This window comes from Thermobia domestica, chromosome 10 (genome assembly GCF_964235325.1).
Source record: "Thermobia domestica chromosome 10, izTheDome1.hap1.1, whole genome shotgun sequence".
In the NCBI taxonomy this organism is placed as follows: Eukaryota; Metazoa; Arthropoda; class Insecta; order Zygentoma; family Lepismatidae; genus Thermobia; species Thermobia domestica.
In genome coordinates this window covers 17,767,456-17,792,479 of record NC_137463.1, presented here as the reverse complement: position 1 = coordinate 17,792,479, position 25,024 = coordinate 17,767,456, and the positions used below count along the sequence as shown (strand labels likewise).

Below are 25,024 nucleotides of genomic sequence, written 5' to 3'. Positions count from 1 at the left end.
TTTGTAAATAAGATTTTTTTTTTTTTTTGCATGAGAACGTACGTTGCGTCGTATTACTGGATTTTGTGTAGTAGTTGATTATTAATGACTGTGCAGTAATATAGAACCGTGGTAGCATAGTAGGTAATGCGTCTACCTATTATAAGGATAATCCAAGTTGCATCCTTGATGGGGACGTAATTTTTTCTCGTTCGTTCCTCTTTGCAATCTTAGGAGTTCACCTAGCCTCTCTAAAGCCGAGTAAGTGGGCAGTCGTACCTCCACGCCGCCCATATCCCTTTATGCCGTGTCCCGAATGCCTTCACCTTTACTTACCTATTTATTTAGTAAAATAACCTAAGTCTTACGGCGTCCAAATGGTTAGTGCAGATGCTCTTATGTTCAGTTCATAGTGGAAGTCAGTGGTGTATACAGGCAGATCGGGGTTCTACACCCCCTCCCCTCCTCTTGAACAGAATACTATGAAAAAATAGATATTTACCATGCCTGAAATTATATAAACTTCAGAACTTGAATCATTCCTCCCTGAACGAACTTTTTGTGATCGTTACACTAGGAAATTTAATTGAGTCATTGTTGTCGTGATTCTTCTCGTTATTCAGAAATACAGCTTGAAATCAAGTATCACATCATTAGCTTCAGTAGCAGTTTACTCAAAACTAAAGAATATATTGAAAGCATGTCAAAATTAGTAAGTGTTGTATTAACGGAAAGAAGTGAATTCAAAGTTCCTGCAATTTATAGAAAACCGTGAAAAGATATACCGTTCAGAAATGATTGGCACTACATTTTATTTATTTATTTATTTATTTTTTAATTTTCACATGAACCATTTATTGAACAAACGATTACAGTGTATTGTAGAGGTATTCCCCGGCAATGTCTATGCACCTTTGCTACCGTTCTGGAAGCTTCCTTGTTTGTGTAGCAAACCATTCTTTGGGGGTCTCTCTCTGCCACTGGCGGACAAATGCGTGGAGTTCATCATTCGTGTTGAACTTTTGACCTCTCATGCCCTCTTTCATTGTGTCGCTAGGAGCCAGATCCGGCGAATATGGAGGATGCGGTAGTACACTAAACCCTAATTTATGCACTGTATCAATTGTCTGGCGACTGACATATGGTCGTGCATTGTCGTGTTGGAGAAGAACGCCACGGCCCATTTTCCTTGACGGCGTTGTTGGATGCGTCGGCGGAATCTATGCGGTGAACTGCAGTAGCTCTCACTGTCGATGGACGTATTGAGAGGGAGCCATTCCACCAGCGGTATCCCTTCCTGATCCCAGAAAACGGTCGTCATTTGTTTCCGCACGAATAGTCCCAGCCGTGCCTTCTTGGGACGAGGGCTTCCAGTATGCCTCCATTCCATACACTGGTGTTTCTTTTCTGGAGTCTCGTAGAGGAACCAAGTTTCGTCGACGGTGATCAGACGCTCAAAGAACTCGGTCGGATTTTCACTGTACTGTTGCATCAACTGCTGGCAAATCTCCACACACTTTTGTTTCTGTTCAACGGTGAGGTCATGAAGCACCCATTGTGCACACACCTTGTGCAGCTTCAAATCCTCATGAATTATAGTGTAGAGGGAACTCCGTGATAGATCTATTTCTTTCTCTAGTTCATCAAACTTGATTCTCCATTGCTCCATTATCAAATCATTCACTCGCGCGGCATTGCTTGGTCTGCGTGCAGTTGCAGGGCGCCCAGTGCTTTTGTCTTTTTGAAACACTGTCTTTGCCTTGTTTGAATTCATATACCCAACGAAACACGGATCTGCGACTTGGTGCTGTGTCTCCACATACGGCTAATAATCTGTTGTGGATGTCTGAAGTATTCACTCGTTCCCTCCAGAGAAACCACACTGTCCACCGTTGCTCATGTGTGTCTCCTTCCATGCTGTCTTTTCGCTGTCCACCAGCGTCCTGGCAAGTTGGAACAACTGTTGCTACAATGTGCTACCTACGGAAAGAAACAAAACCATTTAGTGGGGTTTGATAGTACTATAGTCTATCTTAATGCATACATCAACAAACATTTCAAACTGCTACTTGGCACCAGTTATAGGGGGGAGTACCAATCATTATTGAACGAACTAAATATTTTGTTTGTGGTTTTAGAAAAATCAGTGTATTTTTGTGGTGAAGTTGTTTGTGTTATTTTTCTTTGAATTAGTGACCATTCAAAAGCATATTAAACTTCCATTTGTAAAGAATATAATTGTGTTTCTTTACAGGTTCTAATCATAGGAGCGGGACCATGCGGCTTGAGAACGGCTATCGAAGCTCAGCTGTTAGGAGCAAAGGTTGTGGTGGTGGAAAAGCGGGATAGGTTCTCCAGAAACAATGTTCTTCATCTTTGGCCTTTTGTTATTCATGATCTCAGAGCTTTAGGTGCCAAGTTCTTCTTCGGCAAATTTTGTGCTGGTGCCATTGATCATATTAGTAAGTATCGTCTGAAATAAATAAAATTTAATTTTGTCGATTATGTTTGTAACCATCGACGAATTCATTAATCTTAACAGAGGGGAGTATGATGTACTTTCTAAAAGACGTGTTTCCCGTAAATACCGGTATCCGGAAAAGAGAATTTATTGTAGTTCTACTATTTGTATTGAGCTCTGTTAATTGATAAATAAATAAAAATGCGTTGTAAATAAACTTACACTCTTCACAGTGTTAGACCAAGTATAGCAATACTAATATTTAAACATCGTGACTCAAGAATCATTAGATGCGTACTTTCTCTCTGCCACATGTTCGAAATAGCAAAATTCAATGTTGAGGAACTACTTTTTCTGTGTACAAAATTTCATCCGTTTATTTCATTGCGGATAATATTTGTTTCCCATTTTTATTTATTTATTTTAACGAATAGAAACCAGGTTCAGATTTACCTTTGCATTTCTTTATTTTTAGTTTTGTGGAATTCTTAGATTTTTTTGTTTGTTTGTTCTTTGTATTTTTATAGCCTAACTTTACCTATCATAGATGACGGTCGAGCAAACTGATGACTTAAAATGACGAAACAAAAGTTCTGATTTCCTCATACTGTAAAGGTTCCCAGCTTCCTAGCTCCGTAACTCATTTTTGTTAATGATCCAGGTAATTGGAGGACGTGGGGAGGGAAGAGGGACGAAGAATGTTTCAAAATTAAGAGTACAGAGATAACTTTGAACCTAGTTTCTATTATTAAAACATGAATGTAAGAGAAACAAATATTATTTCAGTGAGACAAACGAATGCAGTTTTGTTATGCAGAAAGAAAGAATAAATGACAAAAGGATTTATGCTTCCGGACTATACTATGCATAACAATAAGAAATCTTGTCTGTCTGTCTTTTTTTTTTTTTCTTTCTTTTCTTCGACAGTTGTCAGAGCAAAATCGGCAAGATTCAACGCAGCAAGGATATAGCTTCTATCTCTGTCCTTATCATTCTATTAAAACCCCAAGTGGAAGGTTTCTACAAGTTCCCGTTTCAATTCATATACGAGGGCCGCGGTGGCTCAGTGGTAGAGTGTTCACCTCTGGTGCATAGGGTCCCGGGTTCAAACCCTGCTGCCGCCAAGTGAACTTTGTGGTGGACAAACACCGTGTGCGTGGGTTTCTTCGGCGTTCTCCCGTTTCCTCCAATTTTCTTCATTCCACCATTTCATTCATTTCTCATCTTCACCGTTTCCTTAGGCTAACCGGCATAATCGTGGGACATAAAACTCAAAAATTTCATTTCAGTTCAATTCATATACGAAGGTGACCCAGAAGTAACTAAGAACTTTGATTCTTAGCTCATGATTTATCTTTCCCTGTTTTCTTTAAAATAAACTAGAATTTTACTGATATAAAATTAAATACAACTTGCTTTTCAAAATGGATTTACATTATTACTTAAGTTAAATTGGATTATTAAATATTAAAATTATGTGTTAAAAATTTATTTTCACGAAATAAGAAACATTTAAAATAGATCTGAAGGAGAAATCAGTAAAATTAAAATATTAAAAATTCAAATTAAGATCAAAGAAAATAGAAAATTTATTCGTTATATAAACAAATGAGCTAAAAACAAAGATGGTGCAGGAATCCAATATCATTCAGAAATGTGAATTATTTACCTGTTGAAAAACGCCACAGAAAAAGTGACTGAAACAGTTCAGGAAAATTATTTTATAGACACAATTTTAAACATATATATAAGCCTTAATCTAATGTACAGTAATTTAATCTGTAGAAAGGTTATGGTTATTTTGTCGTTCGCTGCCGGAAATTTCAAACTTGAAAAAAAAAAAAAAAATCACAATGAATGAAGAAAACGTCAGAAAAGACATTTAACCCCTTGCCCTCTTTTTGCTGTCAGTAAACTAGGGAAAATAGAATGGTGGTTTCCCGTTGCCTTCCATTTCGCAGTATCTCAGCCATTAAAGTCACTCTGACCACGCCTAGAACTAATGTCCAAGTTCTTCCCCTCTTTTTGCTGTCAGTAAACTAGGGAAAATAGAATGGTGGTTTCCCGTTGCCTTCCATCTCGCAGTATCTCAGCCATTAAAGTCACTCTGACCACGCCTAGAACTAATGTCCAAGTTGCCGTACCAATCACTATGATTTCCGCCAACTTGGCTACTGGAGAACTACTGCATTTTCCCAGAACACTCTTCGCCTGCCTACTCCATTTAGACCAGTTCGGTAGAGATGGCCCTTCTGGTAGTGCACTACCATCGACATAGCTCTAAATTTCCTGTAGTACGCAATCTTCCTCACCCGACACAGAAATGTCTTCGTTAAGCGTGATGTTTATCATGAGGGAATGTGCTATAGGCAGAGCCGGATTTAAGTTTGATGTCCTAAGCTATTGAATGTAATCTGGCCTTTTATATGTATATAGCTTCCTTTGTCAACTGATATTTTAGGGAGCAGGCTACTAGAAGGGACGCCTTACTTATATCATAGAAAAACACTGTTGCTGTATATAGGTTTTATTTAATTTAATTTGTATCTTATTATTGAAAATGCACATCCATTTTATTCTTTCTTTTAATTTTTGGGGCCCCCAAAAGAGTGGGGCCCCAAGCTATATCTTGTTTAGCTTATATGTAAATCCGGCACTGGCTATAGGTTATGGGGGCAGAGAAGAGAGGAAGAGGGAGAAGGATATCAAATTGAGGAAATGATGGATGATATCAAAACAAATCATACATGAAGACGAAGAGGTTAGCAGAAGACCATGGAGCATGGAAGCTTCTCAGTTGCGGCAAGTGGCCTACCAGTAATGGCAGAATACCTATGATGATAGTGATGATGATGATCCATTTGCATCCGTTTAATACCAGAAATAGTAGATTTATTACTTCTAGTTAGTTTGCTTAGTTTCACAATGTAAAGCTAAAATACCCCCACAGACATTTGTTCTTATGTGATAATCGTTTCTTTCTCCTTGTAGTCTTCAAGTAATATATATGGAAAAGTCATTAGAATTTGAGAGTTAAATTTAAAGTTAATTACTTTGCTGCGTGTTAGTGTTCACGTCCAACCTTAAGGTGAATGTTCGATTCGCAGCAGCACCGTTTCTGTCGGTTACGCAATCTATTGTCATGCAGTATGGACATGACATGACGTGCGGCACTCTCGAGTCGCTGGGTCGAGACAACTTGGCTGATGATGTTCGGCTCCCAGAACATGAAAATTATATTATGGCTTTTAGAGTTTCTTCACTTCTTCTTCTTCTTCTTCTTCTTCTTCTTCTTCTTCTTCTTCTTCTTCTTCTTCTTCTTCTTCTTCTCCTTCTTCTTCTTCTTCTTCTTCTTCTTCTTATTATTATTATTATTATTATTATTATTATTATTATTATTATTATTATTATTATTATTATTATTATTATTATATTTCAATTAATTATTCATTTGGGGAGTGTTCGGAAACAACACAAACAACTTTGGGAAAATATAATTTACACGAAAATATGAAAAATTGGTAGATCAACATAGGTGCACAATACATCATTTCGGAAAATTGGTCAACAGGGATGGCAACGGGGTTACTCTCGAATACTCTCGAAGCATAGAAGGAAACTCATATCTTCTACAAACGAAGATTGATAAATCAGGAACTCTATTTACTTATCTATTTATTTAATATATCAATCAGCAAAACCAGTATATATTGAGAAAGACAGAGAAATGGTGAAAAAGAATAATTGTAAACATATATAGCAAAATGATGACTGATATGATTGGATCAGCTGAAGTCGGAAAATAGCGATGAACTCTGTTGCTTGAAAACAAAACAGAAGGAAATTGTTGTTGAAGATATGCCAGATAGGTTGGAAGGCCACACTGAGGATAATACTGATGAATATAAAAAATGGTATGTTCCGCCAACGATCACAGCAAATTATTACGCTGTCGGGGACCCCAATATTGATGTGGGTAAAATAAGCCTAGTATGTTGTTACCACACTGAAAGCTTAGTATGTTGTTACCACACTGAAAGGCATAGGTGGTCTACCCTGTAAATTTGATATTATAAACGAGCATGAAACTAAAACCTGGCACGTTTTCCATGATACATTAATTGAATGGAAGCTCAAAATAATTACTGTTCCTTTACCTGATCTTTATTGAACGTTTTTTCTCGAGCTGTGTTTCTTTTTGTATCGTTCCGACCAGTTTTCTGCGGGATGTAACTCCGAAATTATTCATTTGTGCATCCATGTTGATCTATATATGTATTCATGTTTTCGTGTGAGGATTTACTGCTGAAAGTAGTTTGGTATTGTTTCCGAATACCTTGTATTTTACAGTCTGAAATTTTCCCACTAAAAAAGGAGTACGATGTGTTTTTATTTTAAACATCATTAATAATGGAACTTAAATCGGATATTGGATTTAGTATCGTATTTCAGTTTTCCTGTATGTGTTAGTAGTTCAGAATCCATGATTCGTGAGTGCTGAAATATATTGAAATATATTAATTGAAATCTATTTGATCGTAGTTCACGAAGTAATATGTACCTAAACGAAATCTAAATCCCTAAGCTGTTTCTGAAAGGTGTCAGTTGTTGGATCAAAAGATCCAACATATTTCAGTCAAAAATTTTCTTGTAGGCCTTATGTGTGCAGAACTACATATAGTGTAACCGAACCAAACTATCAGTTAACTCAGTATGATGTGCTTATTCCGTAGAAAATAAGAAAACTAGATTTAGGGGCCATTCAGAAGATTGTGACCTTGATCCAAAAATGAATCAAAAGATCAAATATATTTCAATAAAAAAATTTCTTGTAGCGCTTATATCTGCAGAACTACATACAGTGTAGCCAAATCCAAACTATCAGTTAACTTAGTATAATGTGCTTATTCCATAGAAAATAAGGGAACTCGATTTAGGGGCCGTTCAAAAATGTTGTGTCGCCTGGTCCAAAAACTAATTCTTGGCCAAGATCGCAATCTTTTGATGCATTGTTTTTGGAGGATCATTCCTAAAATTCTTGGCCAAGATAGTAATCTTTGATGCATTTTTTTTTATCATTCCTAAAATTTTTGGCAAGATCGCAATCTTTTGATCCATATTTTTGGATCATTCCTAAAATTCTTGTTGATGTAGCTTCTCTCAAGAGCCACTACTGAGTCACCCTTATATTAAATAACCAAATAATTTCACAAAGAAAACCGGGGAGGGGGTAAAGATCGTTGTCTAATTTCCTCAAGTTTATAAATACTAGATAAAACTTTTAAGAACAGAAATCTAGTCGATATTTTGTCGTAATATGTAGTTATATAACTTGTACAAAACCTGTTTCTAAATTTAAGATCTAACTTTGTATACTTTTGCGCTTCCAGCTGACAATAATGTGTGATTAATATTATAATATAATGTAAATTGTATATCATACTAATATCTTTCGTTGTTGTGTTGCTGTAGTGAGTTTGAAAGAGTAATCAATTGAACCCATGGATTCTATTGTCTTTACAAGAGAATAATTTACTTTCTTATAAGATCGTAAATTTGCAATTAAAACTGGGATTTATAGCTGCACAGAAACGCTGGTAAATTATTGTCATCATAAATTCTATTCTTTGATCGAGTTGAGCATGAGTGCGTTGAAATACCAGATCATATATGCTAAGAAACACAATGAAGAAACACCAGAGACAGAAACTGAATCGAAAGAGGTCTATGTTCTGTTTGTTGAGTGTTGATCATTTCAAATTAACTACGAAACAGTCATTTTTCTGTAGCATACTAACGGGATGGTTGAATGCTTTTGAGTGAGTAACCTCATAGATTTTCTAGAAACTTCTTTATCCTAAACAATGTTGGGATAGTTTTGATGGTGGAGATATAAAGAAGGAAAATAGGTTGTTGTTCGTCTCTCTCAGGAAACCAGCCCAAATCGTTGTCACTACTGCTTTCCGAATTCATTCCACAGAAAATCTGTCTTTAGCTTCCAATTAATTAGAGACCTTGGGGGCGCGGTGGCTCTGTGGTAGAGCGTTCACCTCCAGTTCTTGGGGTCCCTGGTTTGATCCCAGCTCGCGCCGTGTGGACTTTGTGGTGGATAAATATCGTACTCGTGTTTTTCTCGGGGTTATCCCGTTTCCTCCCACTTTTTCATTTCACCTTTTCACTCATCTCTCATCATCACCGTCTCCTTTAGCCTAACCGGCATAACCGTGGGACGTAAAACTTAAAAAGAGAGAGAGAGAATTGGAGACCTTGTGTATAAATAATGAATGAAGTTAAGAAAAAAAAATTAACAAATAAATAAACATAGAACTTAAAGAAAGATGAAATCTTTCACGTAATGCCCTTTAGGTAAGAAGACTGCTGACTAATGAAAGGAAAAATTGACAGAATCGATGGAATGAGAATGTGAAAGGAAACGTTAGAACCCTAAGAATCCACGGATACGATGTTGTCCACCACACACTCAGGGTCTGGGATCAAACCAGGGCCCCTCGCATCAGTGGTGTGAAGACATTATTAAAGTTCGGTCTATAATCTGAACCTAAATGAATTCTCAGGGGAAATCCTATTTAAAAAATTTAATACGTATAGTTGATCTGTTAATGATTGCCCAGTATTACAGGCGTGTTGTTCTTGGATCAAAATACGAAGAATATGCCATATGAACTTGTAATGTATAAATTAGAGATGCAAGGGCTCGAAAAAAAAAAACAGATTTTTTTTTTTTTAAAAAAAAACGGTTTTTTCTGCTTCGCTTTTTTGCTTGGGAAATTTTGGGCTTTTTTCAAATTTCTGCTTTAAATTGATAAAGCAGACTTTGTTTCGCTTCTCTATAACACAAAAAGTCATTTAATTAGTGGTTGATGCTGATAATATTATAAAACCTCGAAAATAAACCATGAATTTCGAAAAGATATTTCAAACAATTTTACTTCAACATGTTTACATTATGAATTCCAACCAATGTATATAATAAGAAGTTTTTAACTTCCTATATACAAAAGTAAGCAGAGTTGGAAAGAACCATGGTTGTTTTTGAAAATGCCAAAAACCCGTTTTGGGGGGGATGTTTAAACCAGGCTTTTTTTGGTTTAAACCAGGTTTTTTGATTTAGATATTTTGCTTTATGTGTTTATATTACATATTCACAGAAATAAGTTTGTTTCGCCCTGGTGTTGTTATGCAACAGCGGGGTTATGCTGGAAAAAGTCCCATAAGCTTAAAGAAGTCCGGTCAGTAAATGTCTTAAATTGAGAAGCTCCCACCCTGGCCATCGGAAAAATCCCGTCATTACTTGAAATGTAAAACAATAACGGGAAAATCCTGTTATTGCTTTACAAGTAAAATTTAAAGGTCAACGTATCATAATCAGTACGCTAAAACTGAGGTATTAAATTACAAATTTAGTACGTAGATATCATTGAAAGTCCAATCCAAGCTAATGTTGGAAGCTACGTAGGCAATCGATAAATTTTGCCAATTTCTATCAATATATTTAAGCAATCTTGGCTTCTTTATAAAACAACAGGCATTTAGGCATGCAGAAATATACAATTTGGTTTCGTTTCGTATGTTTAGGCTTAACAGCCTTACGTAATACCGAGGTTATCAAGGAGAAGACTTTCGCTTAAAGTGACATCCGAACCGCTACTTGGTTTACGCATGAAAGAAGGGTTGTGGCTAGGGGTGTTCGATAAGGCTGAGAACTTATCGAACTTCGGGAGTGAAAATTTATCGAGTTGTCATCGGTTATTCGAAACCGTTCGAGTATTTGAAATTATCGAAGTTTTGAGTATTATCCAAGTTTCGGGTATTATCGACATTTCGAGTATTATCGAAGTTTCGGGTATTATCGACATTTCGAGTATTATCGAAGTTTCGGGTATTATCGACATTTCGAGTATTATCGAAGTTTCGGGTATTATCGATATTTCGAGTATTATCGAAGTTTCGGGTATTATCAAAAATAGTGATGGACAGTTCGGTTTCTTCACCTCTCCAATGATTCCTTCTTGCAGCCAAACTAGTCAAACAACTTTTTCATCTGATAAGTTATTGCAAAGTTGTATTTGTCGAAATCATATGTAAAATTATTTTTCTACCTGTCCTGTTATTGGCGCAACCGACAAAGTGACTATTAATAGACTAATGGTGTCTTAGATTCTAATTCTATTCGGGTGATGCATGTTTTGTCTTCCTCTTTCTCTCTTCTGACAGACTGCTTAAACCTTGTACAGATCTGTGAAAAAAAAAAAAAACTTTTCCTTTCCTTTCATTGCTAAGGAGAGAAGTTTTAAAATGAACACCCTGCATATATGTAATACATATTATATACAACTATGATAACCTCGAATACATTATTTCTTCCGAACACTCCGATAATTCCGAATTTTTAAAAATATTCAAGCGACTCGACAAATGCGATCATATTGATATATTTCTGTACTTGCTGCATTTAAACATTTCGAGACTCTCGAACAGTTCGAGTGTCTCGAAGTTGTCTAATGTTTCTTACATTTCGAGTGCCTCGAACACTTCAAGAGCCCCGAACATTTCGAGAGTCTCGAATATTTCAGGAGTCTCGATCATTTCGATAGTCTCGAATATTTCAGGAGTCTCGATTATTTCAAGAGTCTCGAACATTTCGAGAGCCTCAAACATTTCGGGAGTCTCGAAAGTTCGATAATTCGATAAAATTAAAATTCTTTATCGATGAAACGGTTTTGAAATTTTATCGAATTGTTATCGATTACTCGATTATCGGAACAGCCCTAGTTGTGGTTCGACCGAGAATTGAACATGGGACACCTTGATTAAAAGGTGAAAGGGAAATAAAACTAATGCAGGTGGTTTGATATGTGGAAACGTCACCATGAAATTCACATGATTCGCATTTTTCGTTCTTTTTATTTTTATTTTTATTTTTTATTTTTTTTTTTGGTTTAAACCAGTTATTTTAAAAAAAATGGTGTAAACCAGCCAACCCTAAAAGTTAACACTTCTTTTTAAAAAAATACATAAATAACTAGCAAAACTGTATGTAGTATTTTTACTTCAAAATATTCCATACCCTCTTTTTGAAACAAAATAAAATTAAAATAAAACATAAGAGAAATATTAGGCTGCACATCTAGAGCGTTTGGTTCTGTATATTCTTGAAATTCTACAGTTAAGTTTTATATAACCACCATCACGGTTTACCCAATCCTCAAGTTTTCTTAATTTTTAACAAGAGGGATTCAACATATCATTACGGAACCCCCCCCCCAAAAAAAAAAGGACTACGGAATATATTTAAGTTAAGCTAAATACAACTGCACAACAAACATGACTGAGTGGTTAGCTTTTGCGCTTCTATCGGGAAGTCCGGGATTCAACCCAGCATTCGACCATTCTGACAAAGCGTTTCTTCATTCCATCTGAGAATGTAAAAATAGTGCGTGTACTGTGAGTTGGTCGACTTCCTTTCTTATTGTTTTTAAATCGTTATTATTACTAATTACCAGCAGCGACGGTTAGGGGGGCGATCTTTTAGACTGAAGCCTGTTCCCCAAAGTTACGGAATGTCTGCAACAAACGAAATATCTATTAGTTATGCCTTTAGTCATAAACTTTAAGCTCCCGTCAAATAAAAATTACGAATGTTTGGAAAAACTAAACATTAATAAGAAAAAACCCGCCCAAAATACTTTTCTAAATCCGCCACTGATTCTCAGTATAAAATGATCCGGAAGATTATTGCTAAACATATAAATAAAACGAAATATTAGTTATGCCTGTACTCATAAACTTCAAGCACCTCCCAAATAAAATTAGGACTTTTTAGAAAACGAAACAATCAGAGAAACCCCTCCTACAGTACTTTTCTAAATCCGCTACTGATAATTTGTATAAATTGGTATTCAAGGTTGTGTCTGGAAAATTATTGCTAAATCACTACACAGCTACATTATAACAGAAATGTGGAAGTACGGTTTGACGGATATATTGAAAATGTACGCTTTGACGAATATATAGAAAAACGTAAGTTTAACTTTTGCGCTAGAAGCCAGAGTACTAAGTTCTTAGAAATGAAACACGGATGACAAATTGAAATGATCTAGAGAAGAAAAAAATGTCGATAACTCAAAAGTTAAAATAAAGTTAAATAGCCTCTAAAATTGCCCTCAAATACTACATTCTTCATGTTAGCTTTAATTCGTAAAACATGTGCTCCATCCATCTTGATGGTGAATTTCAGAGCGAAATATCGCATTTAGGTCATGGAATTCTTATCTAACTATAGAATATACTATAAGAAAGCTATTTAGATAGAATAATCATGAAAATGAAAGAAGCCAAAATTTCCAAAATTCTCGTTTTTTTCCCAAAAAAAGCCGGCTTTTTATGTGAAAAAAAAAAACATCGATTCAAAAAAGCCGGCTTTTTTGCATCTCTAGTATAAATAGAAGGTTTCGTTATTTTCTTGAGATAAATGAGCGTTACAACGTAAGAGTTGCGTTATGTAATTAAGAGGTTCGAATTCGAACTCTGCAGCTGACTACCTTGTCCTAGTTTCTTTTAGGGTTTTATTAAGTTTCGTTGAATGGAAACTGGAAATAGTACTCTTGAGTCTTTGTCCGATTTCTCTCCAAATATTCCAAAATACTGTATCGGAAACTTCGTTAAATAAAATATACATGACAGAAATAGTAAAAAGAGTTAGTAAGATTGCCCTTATCATGATTTTAGGTATACAGAAGTAGAAGTAAACAAACATTTACCTTAAAATGTTGATTAAAAAGTATTCAAATAGTTTCCCATAGTGTTCTTTAATACGTGATTTGTCTTCAGCACAAAAGTTCAGAAACGTTTCGCATTGCTAGTTGCATTTTTAGTATAATGAAAGTATTTATGTTGCTTTTATGTGTGCCTCGCAGGAGTAAAAGTGGTTATGAAAAGGTGGGGGAACGGTAGGTAGCGGCATGACGTCACGCCGTCCCCCTGCCTATATTTACCTATTGTAATGTTTTTTAGGAACTGGGGGGACGCCATACATATTTTTTGGAAGTGATGGGACGGCGTCCCCTTGTTCCTCCGCACTTTTACCCCACTGGCCTTTACATGAAAGTAGAATTAGGTAACAATATGATAGGTCTCGCAAGCATTTTGTATTAACTGAATGGAATCATTAAAATAAATAAATAAATAAAAATAAAAAATAAGTAGAAAGAACTTAAATAATTGTTTTATTTTGTGTTTTCTAGGTATCAGGCAACTACAATGTATTCTTCTAAAAGTGGCATTAATGTTAGGTGTAGAAATCCATGAAAGCGTTACATTTGAGGCCTTAATACCTCCCCCTGAAGACCAAACTGAAAGTAAGTACAATTCTTGTAAAATGAAAAGTTTTGCTGTACTTTTTTTTCTCTTTTGCCTTCGAAATTGTAGATACCCAACACTGAAAAATGTGGTTGCAAACATACATTTAAAAATAAAATATTCACACGTTCTAAAGTTTGCTTGTTGAAAATGTAATTAGTATACTATTTTATATGTCGCTCTGCACTGATAGGATTATTCTGGTTAGGAGTAATTATTATTATTATTATTATTATTATTATTATTATTATTATTATTATTATTATTATTACTCTTTTATTCGGATTTTTTTTTTCTGTCAGATGCATTTAAATATGGATACGAAATTAAAAATATCCGTAAAACTCAAAAGGATTTGAACGCGAGCAAACAGATGTTTTAACCTTTCTACAGAAATTTTCATGTTATAATAACTAGCGTTGATTTTATTTTTACCACACTAATGATTATTACTTATTAAAGCATAATTGGGAGACTTAATTTCAGTTTTATTCTATAGTTGTAAATCTTTTTCTTTAAAGTGAGATTCGCATGTTTTGATACATAGTCTTAGAATGAAGTCTTCACAGAGACGAAGATTATACGCCTTAGTTTCTTGCAGTTGTGTGTGCAGAAGACAGAATTTCAGAGGAGTTTTCCAAGTGTATTTTGAACATGGCTAGACATGTGAAACCCTATATAGAAAATAGTCTGTTTTTCATAATGTCCATAATTGTTGGCACACAGGCCTGCATATTAATTATTATAATTATGAGGTCATAAAGTAGATTTTGAACTCCGCTTATAATTTTCTGTAAGTAGTAGAACATCTATAATAGATACGTGGAAGTTATCAAGTTTCGCAATACTTTATTTCAAAACTAGTTGAAAAATTAAACAGTAAATGAAAATTTTTAATATATTTCTCGGTTGAGTACAGTGGTATTTGTACTTGTATTTTGTAATTGGTTTATATATTTTCACAGAAATAGGCTTTCGAGCTCAAGTGAGTCCAGCAGATCATCCTGTCTCGCAGTATGAATTTGATGTTCTCATTGGAGCAGATGGCAAAAGAAATACATTGGATGGTAAGTGACAAATACCTCCTATTGTTAAGAAAGAATTAATTGCCTTGTGAAGGTTTTATATATCATAGTCCTCTAGAACTGTCATAACGGATTGTTTCATATTGAAGTGTTGATACGTGATTGCACAAATCATCGTTTGTTGATCAAAGTAAAGTTACGAGATGCCTTTTATAAAATCAATGACTAATAAAAGTCCAAGGCCTAGGAGTTTAAGCTGGAAATGTAGGTCTGTTTCCAATTATTCTATATTCTCAGCATCCAAATAGAATAATATACGCACTTGCTCTCAAGAAAGTGATTTTCACTTACTACCAATTTACCAATTTCTAGGGAACAATACTGTATTACTGTATATTTTTTTTCTTATTTTTGGATCAAAAGATCCAATATATTTCAATCAAAAATTTTCTTGTAGGTCTTATATATCTGGAAAACCACATATAGTGTAACCAAACCCAAACTATGACTTAACTAAGTATGATGTGTTTATTCCTTAGAAAATACGAAAACTTGATTTAGGGGCCGTTCAAAAATTTTGTGGCCCCTGATCCAAAAAACTAATTATTGACCAAATCACTATCTTGTGATCCATTTTTGGTTTTCCTAAAATTCTTGTTATATACAAAATTGACAAAAGAGCATGTAATAAGTTGTAGGCAGAATTAAATAATCTAAAAATACAGGTTTGTACTTTGGTAAAAGCGTGAGCTAAGCGACGAAAAAAGTTCGGTTCTGCGTCAGTTCAATGCAGATCTTTTCTTTAATTAATAGTTGTATGATGTAATTTGAATTTATGTGAGATGATCATAAATAATAGATGTGCATAAAGTGTTTAGCGCAGTAAAAGATTAATGTTACTTATATTAATTAATGACTTCAATTATTGAGATCGTTTACTAATACAATAAAAATAAGCATCGTTTAAAAGCATACATATAGAATTATTATTCGGTTACAAATTGTAGAAATGAGAATTATGGCATATTGCAGATATAAAAGAGGAATCCTACGCCTCCTTAACAATCATTAAAATTAGAGCTCCTTCGTGGCTAAGCGGTTAGCGTAAGCGCCTTTGGCGTGGGAGACCCGGGTTCGATTCCCGGCGGGAGCCCATGTGGTTCGGATTCCACGTTAATCAGTAGGTCCACGTCTCATATAGCCTCGCTGCTGAACGGGACGTAAAACTCAAAATCACCTCAACAATCATTAATCAACCAGGCAGTCCTAGGCAATTAATTGTTACTTAAAGCAGAAGTACCCTCACTTAACGCTTCTTAGAATATAGTTTTTATTTTCTATTTTCCTTCCACACAAACTAATATATAAGGAAAAATTGTTATAAATGTATGTCTTGTAACATGTTCTGAATTTACAGCTTTATTTCCAAATCACTTTTGATTATTATTAATGAATTACATGTTACTAATAGTAGCTAGAGAGCAAATAGTTGAAGTTGTTCAGTAAGTAATAATGGTACTCTTTCAATTTGTACTAGCACATATAAGTGAATAGAAATAATTAAAATTGCACTTGCCGTCCACTAGTTGAAGCACAGTTGAGAACCGAAGACAACTTTTCTTTTGATATTGGTCTAATTTCCCACAAATCCTAATGCTCCTTACCATTTACTTTAAAATCTGACCTCCTTTCTCACTCTGTTGACCTACGAATCCGGCAGTTCGTATGTAAGAAAGAGGTTTGAGGTAAATGTTTAAAAAGTGTGTTGTGTTATATGGTAGCTGCACTTGGCTAGGACAGCGGTTTCCAAGGTTTTTTCATATAGCCAACTGACAAAAGATATAACAAACTTTTGCGAGCAAGAAAAGCGCAAAGGAATAACCAGTTGTGAGTGGTTATTTTTGTATGCGCATAAATTGGTTTAATTGTAAACCAGCGTATATATTGAAAGGGTATGTTTCTTCTAGATAAACGTAAGACGTCGATTGAAAATACGATTTAAAAAAAAAAAATCTAAGTTTTTATCGTTATTTATTTATTTATTGTGGTACGTTAGCTCAGCGTTTCTCAAAGTGGTCCTCAAAGTCTTCTGTTGAAGTGCTCTTATACAAAACATTAGTTCAAAAAAGAGGAAATTAAATCTAGGAGAATTACATATTACATTATAGTTGAAAGTCAAACAGGATAGATTATGCAATTTAATAAGATGAAGAGATACGAGGGGCAGCCAAGAAGTTCCCAGAATGCTGTTGTAGTTTTGGAATTTGTGATGCAGTCGTAATGAATCTTGTACAGTACAGTCCTTAGGTTGCCTAATTATGAATGGGACAAATATTAACACGTCATAACAGGCAGTGTGCGAGTAGTGTAACTGAACGCAGGAGTGTGTAGTAATCAGTCGGCGCAATTTCATAGATCGAGCAACGTGCAAACATCAAGTTCATGTGGAAATTGGGGAAAATCTGATTCAGAGACTTAGATAGCCTTAAATGCAGTTTAGCACCATCGGATGCTTGGCTCTTCCCAAAGCTAAGAAATGGGCATTTTCCGTTTCGCCAACGCAGAAGAGATCGAAATTAAGGCGACGGCTGAATTTCGGAAGATACTAAAAGAGGACTTCCGTCGGTGTTCCTACCAATCACAGGAGCGGTGGAACAAATGTGTGTATTTCGAAGATGCCAACTTCGAAGGCGATTAAGTAATTGTGTACTTATATTGTGGTCATAAAGAGTTAAAACTCGGTGGCTCAGTGGTAGAGCGTTCACCTCCGATGCTTGGGGTTCCTGGTTCGATCCCAGCGTGCGCCGTGTGGACTTTGTGGTGGACAAACACCGTGCTCGTGGGTTTTCTCGGGGTTCTCCCGTTTCCCGCCCACTTTCTGCATTCCACCATTTCATTCATTTCTCATAATCACCGTCTCCTTTAGCCTAATCGGCATAAACGTGGGACGAAAACTTAAAGATTTCATTTCATTTTTTTTTCTTTCTTTCTTTCTTTCTTTGAAACTTCAGATATGTATTTCAACCATAATCCAAAGTCATCATCCCATAATCCAGTATTATCGTAACCTGAAGGTAGTTTTAACGAAAGTATACTATGACTCAATCGGATTCAAATTATATTTATGAACTTAATAGATAACATAAATTTACATTAATAGCTTTAGATATAATTTTAATTATTATTATTTTTGTGGTTTTAATAAATTAATCTATTTTTGTTTAAAGGTTTCAAGAGGAAGGAATTTCGTGGTAAGCTTGCTATTGCAATAACTGCAAACTTCATCAACCGACACTCAGAAGCAGAAGCCAGAGTGCAAGAAATCAGTGGGGTTGCCTTCATTTTCAACCAAAAATTTTTTAAAGATCTCTATTCAGCAACGGGAATCGACTTAGAAAATATAGTTTATTATAAAGATCAAACGCATTATTTTGTTATGACTGCGAAGAAACACAGTCTTCTTAATAAAGGAGTAATTCTTGTTGTAAGTAACATAATTTTATTATAATTGTTATTTTATTTAATTTGTATGAACGTGTGATTATTATTGAAAATCTAATATAGATTTTGCAGAAATTGGAAATTTCGAAAGATGGTTAAAGATGTATTCAAATTTATGTTCCCAGACAGTGAAAGTGCCGGGAAAATGCAGCTTGAACATGACAAAATAGCACAGACTTCTGTTTATAGGCTGTTACCATACTTAGAAGTGAATTAGTTCGGTTGTTACAGGAGTAATTACTATATTGTGGGTTTTGATGAATCTCATAATAAAGTACTTCAAAAGAAGCAGATGAATATAAATGTGCGATTCTGGAGTACCGTGAAAAGGCAAATATGCACGTTATATGACATCGGGCGTCCTATAGTTTCCGATCTTTAAAAAATTTGCTTTCAAAGAGGCCTTTTCATCCGTGAACGTAAAAAAAAGTTTCAATGTATGGCCCCAATGTAAACTTTACATTTCTGCATATCGTCAAGTCAGATATCAAGACGTCGCCAAGTGACCTTGTGATGCTTAATACAGGATGCTGTGGTTACTTACTTTGCATCAAGCATTTAAGGATGCAGTTGAGGCAGGGTTTGCCCATGTGGGCCCAGCCCGAAAAAAACCCGCCTGAAAAAACCCACTTTAAAACCCACCTGGGTTTTTGACCTATTTGTTAGTATATTATTGGTACAACTAAGGTGATAACATTGTAAGTGATTTCTATCAGATTTTAGACTTTCCTTGGGCGAATTAGAGGCTTTCACGTTAAGGTATACAACAACATTCAACATAAGACCTTTATAAAGTTCTGAATGCACTAAATGAATTTTTAAAAAAATACCTTATCTTGAGATAGTTATAGAACAAATTAATGTATGGATTATACTTACAGCCTATTTGGAGGAAAATAAGCAATTTTGTACTTTAGAAAATATTTTCCGTGAATACTATGCTCGTCGACTTGGCGACACCGAGGAACATTATCACTCATACGTTTGACGGGTTTAAGGTCATAGGTGCCGGTACTAATAGTACATATGTAAATACATTAGTAAAACTATTAGTATTATTTCTTACCTTTGATATAAAACAGAAGTTTCTTCAACTAAAATTTGGTTTTCCAACAATAACAGTTTAGTTCAGTCATTTGTTGCTACTCTTCAAATAAGCATTCTGTAGAAGTAACACCAGCAATAGCGTAAAAATTCTTGTCAAATTTAAGAAGCTTATTTGCTCGAGGTTCCGAAGACTATGTAACGCTTACTATTTCAAGTGCAGAGTTTAAATTTCCGTACTAGTGGAAGTTTTGATGTACACGCCGTTAAAGAAGTGTCGGGAAATTCCCGAATTAAACGCAGAAGAATCGGAAATGAATACTTCAACAATAAAACTATTTATTTTACGCTTAAGCCTGCCATACGTCCCGTAAAAAACGGGACAGTCCCGTTTTGGGTCCCGAGTGTCCCGCATCCCCGTAAATTTAGTCGGTACAGGAAAATGTCCCGTATTTTAACTCCGTTCCATTTCTGCTATCAATATCAGCTTATTCGAAAAGTGAAAAACAAAAAATTCTGACATTGGCTGGGAATCATGATATTAGTGAATGAACAGTACGCTGTTGCATATAACAGTTTCAAGAAAGTTACTACACCACCCTGTTCGACTTGATAGCAAGCGAAATTTGCAATGCTACTTTTTCCATTGCACTTGAAACTCGGATACTCTCCGGAACATTAAAAAAAAACAAAGGATGGCTTTGAGTGTTTCTACATTTACAAACACAGTGAAGATGACTGACCTTTTCTCAGTAGCGGTTCGTGGTCTGTAGAAGCACCGGTTGCAATCTTGCAATATCAAAGGTATGTAGTTACGCGCAAGTGTTCCCCTCCCCCAGTATTCTTGAATCTTATCCAAAAAATATTCAGAAAATATTAAGCTTTCAAACAACCACTATCAATGTAAGTTTATACACTATTTATATACAAAACTTCTATGAAAATGAAAAAAAAAAGTTTAACATTTCAGGAATTTAGACTAAAGAAGACAGATGAGTATTGAAAGTGAACGATTTGAGATTAATTTTTATGCTCTCCGCCGGAAGTCGAACACCGAATCATGTGCGCGAACGACACAGAGCTAGGAATTAGACCAGTGGTAAGACATTTTCTTCTTCGAGACTCGATCGCCTCCACCCCCCACTCTCTCCAGAATAGGATATTTTTATTTTAAAAATAAAATCTATCCCAAGAATTTTTACTTTTGTATTATAAATGTAAAATAAAATCTATTGACTTCGAACGACCGCCCTTCCCCAAACATTCAGCCTGGATCCGCCCCTGCTACCACCAGACTCGTATTTGTAATTTTGCGAGTTTCTGTTTGGTAAATGACTTCTTTCTTCCAAGCGTCTATATCTCACTCAACCTATCAATTGAGTCAAGCGCTGCCAAACGGAGGAATTCGTAACTACTACAGAAGCTGACTGTTGTATACCAGTTGAAAACGAAATAGCAACTGGAAAAAAGGTATACGGGAGGATAGCAGCGACGCAAGAATAAATCCACTTCCTCATGTTAAGAGATAGGAGCTCGCTGCCATATGCTCAATGTTACTGCTTCCAGTTGCAACGCTCTCTGCCACTGGATTTGTAAATCACTCTTTTTCTTTCAGTTTTTTTAAATTTATTTTTTTTAGAAATTCATCAATACTGTTTTGCGCTCAAGAGCAAAGGTTTATTTTTTACTGATACACTACTTTAATACTTTTAAATATCTGTAGTATTAAAAAACATATCCGGTTGCACAACCATGCAACATATAGTACCAGCCGCCACTGCCTTTTCTCCAGAAACACATTAGATAAGTTAACAAGAACTATAATCTTTTTCAGAGGCTAGGGGCACAGAATTGTGCTTTGGTCCATGTCTTAGAAAAATGTAAATCTGGTCCTGACAATTACACAAGACACAAGGAGAAAAATCAGCTTTTCATCAGATTAAACTGACGAACGTAATTTTGGCAAATACAGCCATGTAAATAAATATTGCTAAACGCGCGAAAAATATTGAAGGTAGATTGTACTACTGGTTTAAATAACATCTTAAGTTTTTACGCATCTTCAGTCTGTACAATTAATTGCAGGGTACGAACAGAGAAAAGCAGCTGCTGCTTAGTGAATTTTCGCCTATTATATTCTTAAAAAAAATTAACTATAATGAAATCTTTTAGTTTTAGTCTCACGGTTATGCTTGCTATGCTCAAGGTGACAGTGATGATGAGAAATGAATGAAATGACGGAGTGAAGAAAGTGGGAGAAAACGTGAGAATCCCGAGAAAACCCACGCACAAGGTGTTTGTCCACCACAAAGCTCACTTGGCGCGAGCTGGGATCGAATTAAGAACCCCATGCACTGGAGGTGAACACTCTATCACTGAACCACTGCGGCCCATTATACTTTTGTTCATAATCAGACTACAGTCCATTGTATTGTGTTGGAAAGTTGAGGGGGGGGGGGATCTGAGGTGTCCCGTATTCTCATGGAGAAAATATGGCAGGTTTATTTACGCTGGAAGATCTTAATTTCGTATAAGACTCTTTAAAACATTTATTTATTTCATACAACATGAATTGTATCTTTGTTTTAAATTAATAGACCCCTTTTGGTGTTCATATTTGGCGAACGTCTGTCAGGCTTCTGGATGACTTGATCTACATTTGTTCGTTTGTCTGCCGAACTTCTTAATGGCTATGCGGTTAGTGTACGCGTCTTCGGCGTGAGACCCGGGTTTGCTTCCCGGAGGGAGCTCATGTGGTTCGGATTCCACGTTAATCAGTAGGTCCCGTCTCATATAGCCTCGCTGCTGAAAAGGACGTTAAACACAAAATAAACTCGTTTGTGTGTCTCTACCACACACTCTACAGGGTACAACTTTCGGCCTTGTAAGTTAAAATTTTTAGAGTACATGCATGAGAGACTGTAAATTTCTTGTATATATTTTGGCGGCATACCAACGTAAAATATCAAAATGGCGGCCACTTTTTCAAACCAGCGAGTATCCACGCTGCGAAGCGAAATTTTCAGTCTTTTAAGTTGAAATTTTGACGGTGGAAGCACGAGATATGCTAAATTTGCTGTATAGATTTTCTCAGCTATCGAATGTAAAATTTCAACATAGCGGCCATTTTTTTCAAAACAGCAGTGAGTAGAAAATTGTTGCAAGTTGTGACAATGACAATCTTGAAATATAAATCACATTTTAACACTTTTACCCCAGAGACATTGAAATATTTTCTAAAAAACCTGATTAAACCCGAAAAAACCGAATTAAACCCAAAAATACCCGAAAAAACCCATATGGGCCCAGGTGGGTTGGGCTTTTTCAAAAAAGCCCAGGTTTTTTCAAACCCTGAGTTGAGGTCACGGACTGGAGAATCGTTGAATTTCTAAGATCTCAATATGACTTATTTAAGGATTTTCCAGTATGCCGTGCCGAGTACATTCACTATAGAAACTCAACCTTTTCCAGTGAAGTTTTATTCTGAATTGGCTTGAAAATAATAGTGTTGCTCAAGAAGCTATTGACATTTATCCGTATCTTCTGTTGTATATTATAAAGTTCTTCCCTTTATAGGGGAAGGTAGAGCTATGTAGAGTAAATTAGTGTTCCGGAATCGACTCCCACTACCGGTTTTTATTATAAAATTTTCTAATATAATACCTAGTACAACAGTATTTACAGAAATACTACAATATAACTTTCTCTAATGCAAGGTATCAAAAGGGTAGATCAGCACCTTGCAGCCTTGAGGCAGGATCTCTACAGAGCTCTGGGGAAGCTAAGTTGATTGTAGGAAACCCCAATGCTCCGAAGCAAGCAGTGAGGGGATTTAAGAGTCACAGAGCTCCGTGCAAGCTAAGGCGGGAGGAAGGGAATACTAGAGTTCCGCAGCAAACTAGAGGCTTTTAGGTTGGGTTTCTCCTAGAGTTCCAGGTAAGTTAGATGAGGGGTGACCAATCGCAGACGGGTGACTATCCGTTGAATTCTCTTCATTATATAGGCACTGCGGGCAGCGGTGGCGCTGCTGCTCTCTTGTCATGTAACTGTAGGTGGTGTTGGTGGTCTGTTGTCGGCTTCTGTAGTAATTCAACGTGAGTTGTAATACTGGTACATTGCAATATTCGAGGTGTTAGGAAGGATAAAGAAGTTCCCAGCTCTTCGAGGTATCACGTCGTGTCAAGTATGTTGGAAGAAGATAAAATGTGTATTCCTAAACATAACATTTTTTTTAAAGCACTTGCTTCTGAAGTATAACCTTTCCTTACTGAATTTTCAGACTGACGCTCCTCTCATCTTCTCAGTCACTTTCTTTACAACACTTATAGACTATGATAAAAATGAAATTCAAAAGTTTGTAAAATCAGAAGCTTTAAGTTCTTCGAGTTCTTGTATATGAATTGAAGTGAAAAATGAGAAAAATCATCATCTTGTGAAAATTGTTGGCATTGATTTTGCTGCAGTACTACATTTAAGACATGTCAACCAGTAACGGCTTTTGACACTGAATTTTCGCTAAAATGCAGAAACTGTCTACAGAAATTATTTCCTAACTTTCTTAGAAATCACCTTTAAATTATAAATTGACTAAGAACTCTTTCGTATTTGAATCTTTATGTTTCTGTAGGGTCTGATGCTGGAGTGAATCGCATGAAGTCTCTTTTAGTACAACTAGTTTGGTTAGGTAGCAGTAGGATAGATAGAGTTGAGAGACAGTTAAAGAGATTTGTTCGAATCAAAATTGTAAATATATTACAAGTTAGTATTCTAGAACTATTCGGCGTTTGCATGGCTTTTAGCTAAATAATTTGGGTACTTTAAAGTACAATGATTTAAGAAATGTTAAAATGTTTTTGGATTTTCTCTCATGGAAATTCAAAACTAGAAAGAAAATTTTCAACCAATGCGGAATGTGTAATAGATAATTTAAAAGGACAAAGTTCAGCAGCACGCAGACTTGTTCGATTCAGTAGCTTATTCTGGTGGCCGTGAGAAACTACCCTTAAGGAAATCCTTGATTCATTATGCACGAAAGCTCGTACTCGTTTTGCAGAAGCAACAAATCAACGATGAGAGAAAGAAGGAAGTAAAGAAGCTCGAAAACAGGAAAATAAAGATCATTGTGAACGAGCGTGGAGCTAAGAAGACTAAAATAACATTGCGCAGTATTGATGAGGAAATAAAGCGTTGAAAGAAGTGAAAAGAATCACATAATACTATTGATTTTTTTTTTTCTAAAGATATGTCGTTAATATACCGAAACCAGTTTTTATATACACAGTCTAGTTAAAACAAAACCTGGTCATCCACTTCTCTTTGATACGTCGTGAACTCTTACCTACAGGCCCGGTTCTACCACATGTGCAACATGTGCATTTGCACGGGGCGGCAAAATCTGTCATAAGTATATGATATAAAATAAATATTTCTTGTTGAAAGCAGACTTCATGGTGATGGTAGTTAAATTTAATAAGCTGACCTATTTCAGTACTACATTCATAAATCATTTTAGGTCGCATTAATTTAAGGTCACATGGACAGTGCTTCATGCGACCTTAAACTGGTTTGTTTAACAAGTAAATGGTCAAACAAATCCCAGCACTAATTGCTTGTTTGTTGTCAACTACAAGAACTC

At 35.7% G+C, this 25,024-nt stretch overlaps 1 protein-coding gene across 7 annotated transcripts in view; it reads left to right on the top strand.

Moving 5' to 3' along the window:
• Window positions 1-25,024, top strand: part of LOC145662330 (uncharacterized) — a 351,525-nt gene that overhangs the window by 204,897 nt on the left and 121,604 nt on the right. For all 7 annotated transcript variants that reach the window (XM_081727810.1, XM_081727808.1, XM_081727809.1 and 4 more), the window contains 4 exons: window positions 2,234-2,441; window positions 13,705-13,818; window positions 14,785-14,886; window positions 18,072-18,328. In XM_081727810.1, the coding sequence (XP_081583936.1) occupies window positions 2,234-2,441; window positions 13,705-13,818; window positions 14,785-14,886; window positions 18,072-18,328 (681 nt within the window). The remainder of the gene's footprint in view (window positions 1-2,233; window positions 2,442-13,704; window positions 13,819-14,784; window positions 14,887-18,071; window positions 18,329-25,024) is intronic.